This window comes from Taurulus bubalis, assembly GCF_910589615.1.
Source record: "Taurulus bubalis genome assembly, chromosome: 10".
NCBI lineage: Eukaryota > Metazoa > Chordata > Actinopteri > Perciformes > Cottidae > Taurulus > Taurulus bubalis.
The window spans coordinates 26,067,329-26,084,095 of NC_136598.1; the positions used below are offsets into that span (position 1 = coordinate 26,067,329).

The 16,767-nt window shown below is 41.3% G+C and overlaps 1 protein-coding gene across 1 annotated transcript; it reads right to left on the minus strand.

Moving 5' to 3' along the window:
- Nucleotides 1–14,479: 14,479 nt before the first annotated feature.
- On the minus strand, nt 14,480–16,139 carry LOC306742445 (tripartite motif-containing protein 16-like; the record flags this gene model as incomplete). The annotated part of the gene is made up of 2 exons (XM_079224832.1): nt 14,480–14,639; nt 14,750–16,139. 2 exons carry the CDS (start codon nt 16,137–16,139, stop codon nt 14,575–14,577), a joined length of 1,455 nt encoding a protein of 484 aa, XP_079080958.1. The 3' UTR covers nt 14,480–14,574.
- Between the last annotated feature and the right edge of the window lie 628 nt (nt 16,140–16,767).

Here is a 16,767-nt window from a genome sequence, read left to right on the forward strand (position 1 = left end):
GCAGCCCACTGCTCCTTAACCAAGAATGATTTAGTCGTACACTGTCGGAGCCAGGTGGCATAGTAAAGGCAAGGGAAAAACAAAACATGACTCTTCAAATGGATCCCTTCTGTCCGCATCTTCCTCTTGGTCGCAGGAGTCAAAGCCTGCAGGATCGTCCTCGTCGCCAAAATCGTCGCCACAGCTTCCTCTGTAGTAAAGTGCGTCCTTTGCCATAATATCTCTTCTTTGTGAGTGAACACGCCAGCGTGTTTTCAGAGCTCAGGTGTGTAGGTACATGCTTGTTGTTTGGGCGTGTCTTGAGTGTTCATTGATTGATTTATTTAACCAAATGTTGACGGACATATGATTCAACAAATCCCAGAGAAGGATTTCGTGTGACGAGTACTTTTTTGGCAAAGCGTCATATGACATGCCGATGGCCCTAACTATTGTCTGATGGTGTTAAAAAATTGCAGGGCGCAGGCAGCGGAAGAAGGACGTCTCCTCTTTCCGGCAAACGTAAAATGATATTTCTGCGATGTATTATCGCGACGCTATGAATATTTTAGAAACGTGGAGAAACGTAAAGAGTGTCCCACCGCGGTCCCCGTGGACAGAGAGTTAACAACATGAATGCGTAACAAAACGTAACAACGTGAACACGTAACAACTAGTGATGGGAATTCCGGCTCTTTTGGCTCGGCTCACTAAAAAGAGCCGGCTCTTTCGGCTCCCAAATGGCTCTTCAGATTTTTTGGTGCTTAAATTAATTTATTACCAACAATGATGTAAAATTATGCGCAATATGAATTACTAATGTAAAAAAAACATGCACTATATCAAATGTTTATTATATAAATACTCTTTTATTTATACACTCTACAGAGTGATACAAAAAATAATTGGAAAGTGCAAAAACAAACGTTTAACTAATTACAAATGAACTAACTTTGAACTATTTTAAACTTTTAGCTTTTTAATACTTAACAAATTTAAAGTGAAACAACATACAGAAGCTTACAGAAGTGTGTGTGTGTGTGTGTGTGTGTGTGTGTGTGTGTGTGTGTGTGTGTGTGTGTGTGTGTGTGTGTGTGTGTGTGTGCGTGTGTGTGTGTGTGTGTGTGTGTGTGACTCCCGCCCCTCCCCCCTCTGCTCAGCGCAGACACAGAGACGACGCCACACATGTTGACCAATTAAATGCGGCTTGAGAGAGAGAGAAAAAGCGGCTCCCAACCGACACATCACTAGGTGACACACAGCTATGACCAGTAAGTGCTTTACTTATTTAACTCTCTATTGATTGTCAGGTGTTACAATCCCTGGTCTTTTGTCACCTGCTATACTGTCCATCCATATGGTCAGTAGCTGCTAAGAAGGACATAAATAAACTACAACTGGTTCAAAACCGAGCTGCCAGATTAGCACTCCAGTGTTCAATAAGAACTAATGCAGCATATATGCATCTCGCCTGTCATGGTTCTCAGTGGAAACTCAACTTCACTATGGCCGTCTCACGTTTTTCAGAAAGGTAGTATTTAATCAGAAACCTGAATATTTCTTCAGTCAGTTACAATATACATCTAACAGACATCACACAAGGAATGCTAGCTTAGGTCACTTAATACCTCCAACCCCAAGAATAAGCCTCCTCAAATTTTCGTGCAATTACTGCTTGGAATTTACTACCTCCTCATATAACTGTACACAGCAAAATCAAAAGTGTTGGATTTCCAGTGTTAGGGTTGAGTGTTAAAATATATTAAATATATATAAATATATATATATCTATAAAATATATAGAGTTATTTCAACTCAGGTTTAGTGTTAATCAACTCCAAGAGAGTTATTCTTCAAACAGAGTTGGTGTTAATACAGGGAGTCAAATGTGACATTCTGCAAACAACTCTACAGTGTTGATTTTACACTACAGCGAGTGTTACCCATTCCCCCAGAAGTCTGCATGTTTGAAAGAGGCGGGAGATTGTTTGACGCAGCCAGACAGACACTCAGACTCTTTTCTGTGGACTGGACATGTTCGGACATCATTCAAACTGTGCCTAGGAAGATTTGTGTGTAAGTATGTCTAAGCATATGTCTATTCATTACATTGTTCTACCCTAGTGTGTATTTCTACAGGTAACATTAACGTTGGTAAAGGTATATCCTTGTTGGTTAGCTAACATTAGCTAGCTATCCAGCTCACCATGTTTAGCTAACAGAATAACATAAAAGAATGTTTAGCCAAAGACTGTGGTGTTAGCCAAGTAGGATGAATAGTGATATTTTTCTCATTAAGAAATTAGAATAATCAACACACGTTGCAATCACGTTATATTATGAACTGTGATATTTTCGTGTATAAATCTGCTTCTTAGTAAAGACCTGCGTCGAGGTCTGTGGGTACGGCTGCCATGTGGCTAACGTTCTAAGCTAGCATGTACAGTCAAGAACGTTTGCTAGCATTTGTGTGTGTCGATATAATGCGTGACCATGTCAAATGTCAGAAGGAGTAGAGTCATTAAAACATGCTGTAGACAAAAATGTCTGCACAGTGGAGACGTGAAGAGATTTGCAAGCTTGCTGTTCTGGCCGAAACATAACGTTAGCTAAATAGACGGTCAGGCTCTTTTAAGTGAGCGGTGGGAGAGCCGGGCGCTGCCACTCTTCCAAATTACCCGCATTATGTTAACACGTCCCACACAGACGATCTCCTCAAGGGTTGGGCCGAACAAAGTGTAGAAAAGCGGGTCAGTACACCACTTTTATCGCTGTTTTAAAAAACGGACGCGTGTCTGTTTTCAATCCGCCCAAAATGGTCGAAATTCGGACGCCAGACTTGGACAAACCACGCCGAATTATAGAGCTTCAATTCGGCTGGAGGAGGTTTTCAATAGTGGGTCCGTAAACCGCTTCACCCGACGAATGTGTTGTTTTCTTTGTAGGACAACATGTTGGTCAAGGTGAGATTTGGTTCAAGTCAGAAGTATGTTTAGGTGGCAGAAGAAGGCTATGAAGACTACAATACATTTATTGAGAAAGGATGGTATTACTTGTTTATTACAAAGCTGTATCAATTGGAGTAAACTAGTTATTTGCTTGAATGTCAGTTCATGTTGTAATGTCTTTTTTTATATTAATTTAAGTAATATGTTTGCCTCACCTATCAATTGGTGTTTTATTATGTTGACCAATTGTAATCGTGTCTTGTGAGCAAGTCAAAATGGACAATTGGTGTATGATGGGGAATTTATATCACATATTCTGCACACTGCTCAGAGATTATAATAATAAAAGTGTCAATAGAAGTTTACAAAGGACCATTTTTCTAAATGTGATATTCTCTCAGTAATAAGAAAGTTAGGTCTTCCTCTACAGACAGACTTGCACTTGACAGATGGATCAGGGGCAGAGGTGGATGCAGATGTGTTTGAGGAACTTTTACAAGCAGGGGACCTTACCACCAATGTGTCCACAGAAAAGTCTAGAGGTAAGACTTAGCTTTGTTAGGGAAAAATGAGGATCATGAACTGTAATGTACTGTGAGCTGTTTTACTGACGAGTATTGTAGAGATATGAAGGTGTAACCAATTTGTTTTGTGTATTTCTTTTAACTGTCTTGCAGTTGTTCTTCAACCAGATCTAGCAGACATTTCTTTTGAGTCGAATGTGTCAGACACCTCATCCTCTGTGCCATCTGATTCATCTGATGCAACAATAATTCTTGAGAACGATGGTGGGGGGAAAAGGACCCACGGCGATCGGGAATCAGCTGAAGCGGTAAGCTAATTACATTTTTTTAAATGTATGCAATTAGTTTATAAAACTGAAACACAAAGATATTGTGCATACGAGCTGTGGTCTTGTTGCCGTAAAGGTTAACATGATAACTTATTGTCTGATTCTTTTTATTTTTAGATGGTGAGAGATGTTCTTCAGTCCAAGCCAGGGGGAGAAAAAGTGTTGCATGAATATGACAAAACGAAGACATTGACGGATGGTACCTGGCGACATATGATAAACCTACTGGTGGCTGACATGAGTGAAGTTCATGGGTAAGCATCTTCCTCTTGGTCGCAGGAGTCAAAGCCTGCAGGGTCGTCCTCGTCGCCAAAATCGTCGCCACAGCTTCCTCTGTAGTAAAGTGCGTCCTTTGCCATAATATCTCTTCTTTCTGAGTGAACACGCCAGCGTGTTTTCAGAGCTCAGGTGTGTAGGTACATGCTTGTTGTTTGGGCGTTTCTTGAGTTTTCATTGATTCGTTTATTTAACCAAATGTTGACTGACATAAAAATCCCAGAGAAGGATTTCGTGTGACGAGTACTTTTTTGGCAAAGCGTCATATGACACGCCGATGGCCCTAACTATTGTCTGATGGTGTTAAAAAATTGCAGGGCGCAGGCAGCGGAAGAAGGACGTCTCCTCTTTCCGGCAAACGTAAAATGATATTTCTGCGATGTATTATCGCGACGCTATGAATATTTTAGAAACGTAAAGAGTGTCCCACCGCGGTCCCCGTGGACAGAGAGTTAACAACGTGAATGCGTAACAAAACGTAACAACGTGATCATCTTAACTTTTAAACCCCAGCCATTTTTCTCAACAATTCCAAATGGTTTATTGGTTGATGATAGAACACAGGAAAGAAAAAAAATAAATTGATATTCAGAAAAACAAAAAAACCTCCAGGATGTATTTTCTCTGTTTAATTATGCATATCATTGCTTTCCCCCCTACTATAATATAGCACTATGTGGTAACAGTATCTCTGCAAAGTTTGACTTTGATTAAGTGAAGTTAAATATTTGTAGTAATTAATGTAGTGCACATTTCGTGTACCGTAGAATTAGGTCTGCCCTAGCTTTAGGTCAAAATGCCCTAGCTTTCTTCCTGGACCTTGTACGCCTCTGGTTCCACAACAGAGCAGATGCACCAATACAAACCAAGCAAGGCCGTGTGGAATTTAATTTCATCCATAAGTAAGTCATATTTCAGTTTTTGGGCTGGAATGTGGTTGATATCTTGCTGAGGCTTTGTCTGTCCCTGCTGCCGCCTCACAGCCGTCCTCTGTCCCCGCTGCTCTTAGTATCAAGTAGGTCCAACACTCATGAAGAGTAGTAATTAGACCTAGTGTAAATGTAAATAACACTACAAGTGCTATTTACATCCTAGAGTAAAATCGGAGTAACACTTCTCAGTGCTCAGTTGTGTGCTGCTTGTACGCCGAATGTCTTCATATTAACTCCTGATGTAATACATTGACAATTCATGTTTGTTTGATGAAAAAGCAAAACAAATAGCAAATTGTTTGATTTCTTAACCTCTTTAACCCCAGAGCCCCGCTATTGTCGAACAGGAAAAGAGAAAAATAAGTAAAGTGACGTTTCCTAAAGTATCTCCGGAACCACAACGTTGATTAACTTCATTTAAATTGCTGAAATACAGTAAAGCCTTGTGGGAAGAGTTCTATCCGAACAGACAAAATTGAACTTACCGTTAAGTTTATGTAATTATACAAACCCCGTAACCAGTGGCGGCTGGTGAATTTTCTTTGGGGGGGGTGCAGTTGAAATAGTTTAAATAGCACTCCACAATGAGAAGAAAAGAGGTTTTGAGTAGAATATTCTAAAAAACAAAGCTTTATTTCAAGAAAACACAGTGCTCAACACTCCAATAACAACTATCAACAAAGTGTAACTTTGGGCATGAGAGGTTCAGAGCAGAATGGTTTAAGAAACATTGGGTTGGGTTTCAGAGGTTTACAGAATAAAATAATAATAATAATAATAACCTTTGACTTCATCCATTGTCGTGGCTCCAGACAAAAAACTATGTTTTGTCTATAAAATGAAATATTCATTAATCTCTGGATATTAGTACCTGAAAAATCGACTGTTTTTTTTCTCCTACTTCCTTGTTGCTTTTTTGTCTCTGCCTGCTTCTGTGAAGGTGGGAGGTTTCTTAGACTGCGCCACACGTCTTCGTCAGAGCTTTATGCAAATTGTAAATCCCAGCATGCACCAAATATATGGTGAGAAAGCAAAAAGCTTTTAACTTTTACATTTTTACGACACAGTTTTTTTAACTAAAACTCCATGGTAACTCCCAAATGCTTCATTGGGATTGTTCTTTAGGTCATTATCTTTACAAAGAGGGTTCCTACATCTCTGCAAGTCGTTGTTTCGGCCTTGAACCATGGAGTTGGAACAACTCGGGGGCGGCTCGACAAGCCATTTTGGGGAATCTCAATAACATGAGATTCTAACATAAATCTGAGAATAACATCTGAGAATAACATCTGAGAATAACATTTTCAGATGCTGGATGTTCATAGTTATGATGAAAATATGATATAAAAGTGAGTTATTTGAAAATATATTTTTTTATTCACAACTAAATTCTGAAAAAAAGGATATAAAATAACACAACTATTAGAACCCATAGGGGGTTCATGCGACTACTTGAGGAATGGATAGAGGGAACCCCAGAACGCCTCCCCCCCATGTATGGGGGCTCTGGGGGCAAGGAGTATGGTTTGGCTATGATTTCCCTGTTTTTCCCTCCTCGCTCTGCAGTCAGACCACAGCGCCCCTCTGTCCACAGACTGGTCACAGAGCGACACCTGCTGGTGAGTTCATGAAACTGCATTGGATTTAAAAAAAAAATACGTTTTCATTCAAATAAAAGAAGATCGGTGTGTTCATCGCATGCCGAATTCTCGAGTCCAAACTCTCGCTTTAAAAAAAAATCTGAATTTGTGTTTTTCGAGGTTAGAATTCTTTATGAATAAGTAAAAACTAATTTAAATTGTGCGACTGCATTATGGGAGTATGGTTTGGTGATTGCCCTGCATGCTTTAACCGCACGTGTTTGATTATTCATTATTGTTGAACAGTTCAATAATTCCCATAAAGGACGTGAACGTGTATTTAAATACATCCAGTAGTTGTGTACTCATGTTTCATGCAGTACTTTGTGTGTTTCCCTCCTCGTTCTGCAGGCAGACCACAGCGCCCCTCTCTCCACACACTGGTCTTAGGGCGACACCTGCTGGTGAGTTGGTGAAACTGCACCGGTGTTTTTTTTTTTTAAATGAAAACAGGAAGTCGGAAAGCAGGAAGAACCCACATGATGTGAATAGAGAATAGAAACAGTCCTGTTGTTTTAAACACACTTCTTGACTCTAGAAGGAGTCTGGACGAGGTGGACTAGATGTCCCTGTTGTCCCCCTCAGTCCTGATCGTGTGGCTGGTTGGGTTATGAAGGCAGACTGGAGATGAAGAGCTTCATCTGCAGCAGAACAACTCCAGCTGGAGACTGTGTTGTGTTTCCTGCTTTCTGTCCTCAGGCTGCTGTCTCGCTGTGGATCCTCAAACATCCTGCTGCCCCGTGTGTCCTGTCTCTCTCTCCGTGTGCCCCGTCTCTCTCTATGCGTCCTCCCCGTCTCTCTCTATGCGTCCTCCCCCGTCTCTCTCTATGCGTCCTCCCCCGTCTCTCTCTATGCGTCCTCCCCCGTCTCTCTCTCTATGCGTCCTCCCCGTCTCTCTCTATGCGTCCTCCCCCGTCTCTCTCTATGCGTCCTCCCCCGTCTCTCTCTATGCGTCCTCCCCCGTCTCTCTCTCTATGCGTCCTCCCCGTCTCTCTCTATGCGTCCTCCCCCGTCTCTCTCTATGCGTCCTCCCCCGTCTCTCTCTATGCGTCCTCCCCCGTCTCTCTCTATGCGTCCTCCTCCGTCTCTCTCTCTCCGTGTGCCCCGTCTCTCTCTATGCGTCCTCCCCGTCTCTCTCTATGCGTCCTCCCCCGTCTCTCTCTATGCGTCCTCCCCCGTCTCTCTCTATGCGTCCTCCCCCGTCTCTCTCTATGCGTCCTCCCCCGTCTCTCTCTATGCGTCCTCCCCCGTCTCTCTCTATGCGTCCTCCCCCGTCTCTCTCTCTGTGTACTGGGGGGGTCAAAGGGCGTTTGGAGGAATGCAGGCGGAGCTGTGAGCAGATCCTTTTGTCCTCTCGTCTGCAGCTCACCAATCATGACCCTCTGACGTAGACGATCTCACTGAATAGTTTCCCAGCAGCCTCTCGAGTTCCTCACCATGGCGGGCAGAACCTGAAGTGGGTCAGACCGGGTAAGACCAGGTTCTGGAGCCAGTGGAGGTTCAGGGCTTCACATGCAGCTCCCAGACCTGTGTTTCCTGCTCAGAGAGAGGCATTTAAAGCCGGGTTTCGGCTCCCTCATGTGGCCCCCGGGCTCCAGGACCCTCATGGAGGCTGCTCCCGGGCAGAACCCCTTATATACCCCCCAGGAACACTGGTTAGTTGTGTAATTTCGATTGCACATATACTAAAATTGGAACGATACAGAGAAGATTAGCATGGCCCCTGCGCAAGGATGACACGCAAATTCGTGAAGCGTTCCTTATTTCCGCTTTTTTATTTGAATTTAAGATTTTTTAATGATTTTTCACGATATTTTTTTTTTTTTTTACAATACTGTGTTTATTTTGCAGTGGCGGGCCGTCAGGGCCTGCTAAGTCTTCTCTTCTGGTCTAAACAGATTTTATAATTTAATTGTAAAATTTAAAAAAGTTTAAAGATAAATGTAACATGAAAAAAAATCAATTATTAAAAAAAAATCTATTTAAAAAAAAGGAATTTTGAAAACAAATCAATTTAGAAAAAAAGGAATTTGGAAAAAAAAGAAATACAAAAAAAAGAATTTGGAAAAAAAAGGAATTTGGAGAAAAAAAGGAATTTGGAAAACAAAAAATCAATTTAGAAAAAAAAGGAATTTGAAAAAAAAGGAATTTGGAAAAAAGGAATTTTGAAGAAAAAGAAATTTTTTTGAAAAAAAAAGGAATTTGGAAAAAAAGGAATTTTGAAGAAAAAAAAGGAATTTGGAAAAAAAAGGAATTTGGAAGACACAAAACATTTGAAAACAAAAAAAAAAATTGAAGAAAAAAGGAATTTTGAAGAAAAAAAGGAATTTTGAAATAAGGGATTTTGAAGGGAAAAAAAGGATTTTGAAAACAAAAAAGGGATTTTGAAGAAAAAAAAGGAATTTTGAAGAAAAAAAAAATTTGAAAAAAGGAATTTTTAAAAAAAAAGGAATTTGGAAGAAAAAAAGGAATTTTTAAAACACAAAAAAATTGAATACAAAAAAAAATGTGAAGAAAAAAAAGGATTTTTTTGAAGAAAAAAAAGGTATTTTGAAATAAGGGATTTTGAAGAAAAAGGGATTTTGAAGGGAAGAAAAAAAGGATTTTGAAGAAAAAAAAGATTTTTTTGAAGAAGAAAAAAGAATTTTGAAGAAAAAAAGGAATTTTGAAGAAAAAGGGATTTTGAAGGGAAAAAAAGAATTTTTAAAAAAGAGATTTTGAAGAAAAAAAAACAATTTTGAAAAAAAAAAGTTTAATAATTAAAAGTTATATCTTTTTTATAATGTAATTGTAATTGATCCACTGCTGTCCCAGGTAGAAAACCCACGGGCCGCCACTGATATTTTGACTTTTTTTCAACTCATTTTCAACTATATGTATTATTACTACAGTTGAACACAAAAGTCCAACATTTTACTGTAATTTATTAAAATATATATGAATTTCAGAAACATAGAAGATCGATAGCACATATACTACAATTAGAACGATACAGAGAAGATTAAAATTTGCATTTTTGCCGTGCATCTTATTTATTTATTTGTCATTTTTGATGACCTCAGCGGGCCGGACTGGGAGAGCCAGAAGATGCCCAGGTCTGCTCTGGGATGACACGCAAATTCATCAAGCGTTCCTTATTGCTGCTTTTTGATTTGATTATGATTTAATTCTGAATACATTTTGATGATTTTTTTACGATATAGTTTTTGACACACTTATACAAACACACGCATCACGCTGTATATCAACACTGAACGTTGTCAGCTGAACTGAAGGAACCCTGACCCTTGAACAAAGGCAGCACAGAGTGAATGAAGTGTGAGGCCTTTGAGCTGATGGGGCCATCAGGCTCCTCCCCCTCCTCACTTCCCCTCCTCTACAGGTCAAAGTCCACGTTAAGGTCAAAGCCTTTGGTCAAATAAGATTTAAAAAAATCCTAATTTGTCCAGCAAGAGACACATAATCAAATAAAAAACAAGTAATATGAATAAACAGTAAAACAGGGAAGCATCTACAAAAGCTGTGTGTGTGTGTATATATATATATATATATATATATATATATATATATATATATATATATATATATATATATATATATATATATAGAAACAATAAAAATGTATGTGTTATTATTAAGTGTGATGTACCTGTATTTGAGCACTATTTGTTCTTCTGTTCTTCTTGTTTTCTCTTTCTCCTCTGTGCCCATAAAGAACCACCGTCTCTGTCCAGGACCCTGCGGACGGTCTTGTCCAGCCCACATCATGCTATGAGTACAGACTGGGCAGCTGATGGGTAATGCCACATCTTGTTGGGTACCAGAGGAAGAATGGCCGCTGAAGAAGGCGTCGAGCGAGGCCGGAGGCTGGTGGGACACCCGGAGGGCCAGGAGGGTCGTACCAGGTCTGCAGCTCGGTGCTGAGCACAGGCTTCCCTCTGGGGTCCCTGGTGAACAGAGCCTGGCTCACCCACGCAGGCTGCACCCTGGGGAGTGAGCTCCTCCAGCCCTGTGGGAGAGGAACCCGTAGCACACACACACACACACACACATAGAAACCACGTTAACAGACGACACAACTTACGATATCACATCTGCAATATCCCCGAGGAAGGCGAGGAGGCCCTGGGGGCGGAGGAGGTGGCTGTCGAGGTCGCTGCAGCAGAAGTCGAGTAGTCCTTCTTCTGGTCCCTCTTCAGGTGGGCCGTGCTGAGCCCTTTGAAGTGATGCGGGCTCTCCTGAGCCTCATCCTGTCGCTGTGGAGAGGGGCGAAGCCTCGTTGGATGACGACATTATAACACATCCCAACAGCTTCATGTTGAACTCACCGCTGGGTCAGGCTGGTTCAGCTCAGCTGGATCTCCGTCTGAGCCGTCGGCCTCGTGGCCAGCGCCGCCTCCTGGATGTTCATGTAGTCCGAGTCCTCGTGACCCCACAGACCCGCGTGGCCGTCGGGTGCAGCTGGCAGCAAACGGGCTCCACCGGGCGAAGCTGAACCCGAGGCGAGTCCCAGAAGGCAGCTGAGAGAAAAGCGTGGGTTAATATAGGGCCGATATTTAAGAGAGGACTCGCTCATATTGGTGGAGTCTCACCGTTGTAGACCTTCGTCGTCCACGTTCAGTTATTTATTGTCATTCTCATTCACAGCTGGATGAAGCTGCACATCTGTCCTGGTCCCCTGATGCTGCACTACATGAGGTCTCCAGACAGCAGCTGGACATCCTGAGCTTCATGGTCCATGTTCAGTTATTTATTGTTATCCTCATGTCACCATTTCTATCATAATGTATTAAAATCATAGAAGAAATAATAAAGCTTCAAACAAAGTTCAGCTTGCAAGACTTTTATTGAAATAAAAACAAACACAAAATAAATGATGGCAAATAAATGAATACAAAGGAATAAGATATAACTATTATATATATATATATATATATATATATATATATATATATATATATATACATATTCATTATATAAAAAAAAAAACATAAATAATGACAAATAACAGTAAATGAATAAATACAAATTTGTGCAGGAAGTCACTCATGAATGTGAATGTGGACAGAGTCAAGTCATATACAATATATAGTAACTATTAAATAGACAGTGGTAACATAATATACAATATATAATAATATAATTTATATACGAATATAATATGTATTATTATATATGTAATATATAATACCAGTGGGTTGAAGAGCAGAACAACACGTGAATAACAGGTTTAAACAGCAGCAACGTCAGCTGGTTAACAGAGTTATAATAAATAGAGTCGTTATAAGTTTTTAGTAAAGTAAAGTTTTAACAATAACAACAAAGCTCCAACAGTCAGAGCAGACTGGCTGATTATAAGTAACTCCGGGACTGTCAGCCACTAATAACAGCACTAATATGAGCACTAATATGTCACACAGTCATATGTAACAGCAGTTCATAAGCACGACGTGGATAAAGTGTAATAAAATATAAAGTATTGTCCTCACGTCTCACGGCTCTGTTTCTCCGGTGACAGACAAAGTGTGGTCCGCTGTAGCGAGGATCCAAGATGGCGGAGACTCGGGACTTTCCGGACAGGTTCGGGAGGTGAGACAAGTTCGGGTGATGAGACAAACGAGCCATCTGATTGGACGGCAAAAGCTTGGATCGCGTGATTGGCTCGCAGGAGGTGAGACAAGGTGAGACAGATGAGACGGAGAAGAATGGTTTCAGGGAGCCTGAGAGGAGAGAGGGCTTCACGGCCGAGCGGCGGTTCGAACCCAGCCAAGGGCAAAGAAGAAGCTGCACATCTGTCCTGGTCCCCTGATGCTGCACTACATGAGGTCTTCAGACAGCAGCTGGACATCCTGAGCTTCATGGTCCATGTTCAGTTATTTATTGTTATTCTCATGTCACCATTTCTATCATTATGTGGAGAGCTTGTCTTTAAAATCATACAAGAAATAATAAAGCTTCAAACAAAGTTCAGATTGAAATATTTTTATTGAAATTAAAACAAACACAAAATAAATGAATACAAAGGAATAAGATTTTACTATTATATATATATATGTATATATATATATATATATTCATTATATAAAAAAACACAACATAAATTATGGCAAATAATAGTAAATGAATAAATACAAAGTAATAAGAAACTATTATATATATATATATATATATATATATATATATATATATATATATATATATATATATATATATATATATATATATGTGTGTGTGTGTGTGTGTGTGTGTGTGTGTGTGTGTGTGTGTATGATGTAATCCCCCTTGTGTTTCCCTCATCTCCTCTTCAGTGTTTCCACTGTGCAGGAAGTCACTCATGAATGTGAATGTGGACAGAGTCAAGTCATATACAATACATAATAACAGTGTATTAAATAGACAGTGGGTAACACATAATATACAATATATAATAATATAATATATATACGAATATAATATGTATTATTATATATATAATATATAATACCAGTGGGTTGAAGAGCAGAACAACACGTGAATAACAGGTTTAAACAGCAGCAACGTCAGCTGGTTAACAGAGTTATAATAAATAGAGTCGTTATAAGTTTTTAGTAAAGTAAAGTTTTAACAATAACAACAAAGCTCCAACAGTCAGAGCAGACTGGCTGATTATAAGTAACTCCGGGACTGTCAGCCACTAATAACAGCACTAATATGAGCACTAATATGTCACACAGTCATATGTAACAGCAGTTCATAAGCACGACGTGGATAAAGTGTAATAAAATATAAAGTATTGTCCTCACGTCTCTCTCCCGTCACTGAGAGAAGTGCAGCTGCGCTGCGGGGATCCAAGATGGCCGCTCCAGATTCTGAAGTTGGAACAAATGCAGCCTTCTGATTGGACGCAAAAGCTTGCCTCACGTGATTGGCTGCTCAAGAGTTGGAACAGTTGGAACAGAGAAGAAGGGAGCGCGAGGATACGGTTCATTCTCTGTGAAAGCAGGGGGGCTCTGCGGGGGAAGGGAAGAGGGGCTCTGCCTTGAACACGTGACGATGAAGATCATGTGACACTTACTTGTTTGAGGTTGAGATCAATAATAAAACACTGGAAGAGTTACAGTGTTTTATTGACTCACATCAGTTTGTGATACAACCCCCCCTCAGTTATTCTCTCATATTAGTTTCATATTTTATACATCAGCTTTGTGTGAAACCCTGAAATGAAGACAAGAAGAAAATACTTTGTTCATGTTTGTTTATTCATCATAAACATTCAGTTTGTCTGTTAAATGACTCTTGATCAACTATTTCATGGACAGATTCACGTCATCCACACAATCAATCAGTTTAAAATGAATCTCATTTATATTAAAGAGAATAATGAATGATCTCATTGATTATGATCATGATAATTAACAAATTCATATACATGTAATTAAGGATTTGTTCACAAATACACACAAAGAGAACAAGTATATTTGATGAATGAAGGTCTGCTGCTTTCTCTCTTCAGAAACATGCAGAGAAAGAGAAACAACAATATAAAAGCATCAATACAAACATTCATCAGACATTTACAGATCAGAGAAGTTTAAATGTTCATGCAGAGAAAAAACAAACGTCATCATGAGCAGTGAGAGCCTCCATGGCTAAACAGACACAGGAAGGAGCGCCACCTAGAGGAGCTCAAACATTTACACAACAATAATGAGAAGACGTCAAAGTACCGCCCACAATGTTTGACTGACAGCTGATCTCTGTGCAGTGAAGAAACGCCTCAACAATCATCTCTCAGCCACAAACATGGAGACTACATGAGTTCAAGAGTTCAGACACAGTTTAACCCTCAAAGGACTTCTGTCTATTTCAGATTACACAACTCAGCAGTGGATCCACCATAAAGCCAAAGTCCAGCATAGAGAGGCTGAGTGAATGTGGTCTGGACTCTGTGGAGGAGAGTCATGGTTTCAGAGACGCTGTAGAAGGACAGAATACCTGCTCTGTGATCCAGGTACACTCCTACTCTGGAGGACTGAGGACCTGAGACGGGATTTGTTTGGACTTTGTTGTGAAAAGATGAATAACCGTTTTTATTACATCTTAATGCCCAAGATTTGTTATTCCATCCAAATCCAAATTCACTCCCTTCTCTCTTGATATCCTTGTATGCGACTGCTACATTAACTCCTCTTCCTCTCCTCTCCACCTCCCAGTAACAACGTCCAGTCAGACTCTCTCTACTCAGGACCTGATAATAACATCCACTGAATCTGTCTGGGTGACTAGAATAAGACTGTTGTTGACTCATTGTTGTTGCTTTTCTGTTCTCATCAGATAATAACAGCCGTGTGTTTGCTGTGTTTGGATCCAGTGTGATGTCACGTGAATACCTTAAGAATCCAGCTCTGGTCGTGGGCTCTGGTTGTGGCAGTAAAACATCCACTTCAGTCCCCGTCAGTGAGACGTTTGTCCATTTCTCTCTCAGGACGTCCTGTAGTTCATCTCTGACTTCTGAAACAGCCGCTGTCACGTCCTCAAAGTATCTCAGAGGACGGGTGTTGATGCTGGATGAGTCTGTCGACTCACTGAGTGGTGACAGTGAGGGGTAGTTGTGTAGAAACTGGTTGAGATCCTCTGTGTGTGAGAGCTTCTGCAGCTCAGCGTCGTTCCTCTTCAGCTCAGTGATCTCCTGCTCCAGCTTCTCCTGAAGCTCTTTGACTCGACTCACTTCAGTTCTCTGCTGGGATCTGACCTGCTGCTTCACATCAGAGCTTCTTTTCTCCAGGAGACGGATCAGCTGGGTGAAGATCTTCTCGCTGTCCTCCACTGTTTTATCAGCAGAGAGATTGACGGCCTCCACCTCCTGATGAAGCAGCTTCACGTCTTCCTCTCTGTCCTGGATTCTCCGCTGGATGTTTAGTCGACTCCCCTCCAGCTCTCTCTGCCTCTCGGTCCTTTCTGCTGCAGCTGAGACTGTGTCGTGGCCTTTATGTTCATCCATTAAGCAGAGATAACAGATACACTGCTGATCAGTACGACAGAAGATCTTCATCACCTCATTGTGACGAGAGCAGATGTTCTCCTGGAGCTTGTTGGAGGGCTCCACCAGCTTGTGCTTCTTTAATGGAGCCGCTTCATAATGAGGCTGAAGGTGTTTCTCACAGTAAGAAGCTGGACACATCAGACAGGACTTGAAGGCCTTCCGTCTCCTCCCAGTGCAGACATCACAGGCCACATCTTCAGGTCCAGCATAGCAGTGATCAGCAGCAGCAGCTTGGAGTCCAGTCTTCTTCAGTTGCTCCACTAAATCTGCTAACATGGTGCTTTTCAGCAGGACAGGCCTCGGTGTGAAGGTCTTCCTACACTGAGGGCAGCTGTGGAGTTTCTTCCCATCCTCTTCATCCCAGTGGGCTTTAATACAGTTCATGCAGTAGCTGTGTCCACAGGGAATAGTCACCGGATCCTTCAGTGGATCCAGACAGATGGAACAAGAGATGCTTTCCCGGTCCAGCTGAACTCCTTTCTCCGCCATTTCACCTCTCAAAGACAACGACTGTCTGAGTTTCACTTCCTCATAAGCGACTTTACTTTGAGCTCTGATCTGAACAACATGTGTCTCTGCAGTGAACGGGGCGCGTCAGCTGCTGCACGTCACCTCATGTTGGTTACACCCATCTATGGAACTGTAGATCTGAAGGGGAGGGAACCAGGAAATACAGACAGAGCGGATCTCTCTATGTTGGAGAACAGGAAGCACAGGAAGCGGTTTTAAAGCTGTGGTTCATTCCAGGAAGTGGAGCAGTTTGAGAGAGACTGTGTTTAACATTTGTTTACAACGGAGATCATTTCTCTGTTAGAAACATTGATTACACTGATTAGTGCAGGGAGTCGACCGCCCCCCAGATGACCAGGCACTCCTTCCTTCTCTATGTGATGTACCTGGCCTCCCTCTCGGATAGCTTCCGGCTGATGTAGAGGACCGGGTGGTCAACCCCCTGTACCTGCTGGGATAAAACGGCCCCCAGCCCTCTGTTCGAAGTATCGGTCTGCAGAGTAAAGGGAAGAGAGAAGCTAGAGGTATGAAGGAGTGGTTCCCCACAGAGAGCCTGTTTTACCTCCTCAAACGCCAACTGGACAAAGGGTTAGGGTTGGGGAGAACT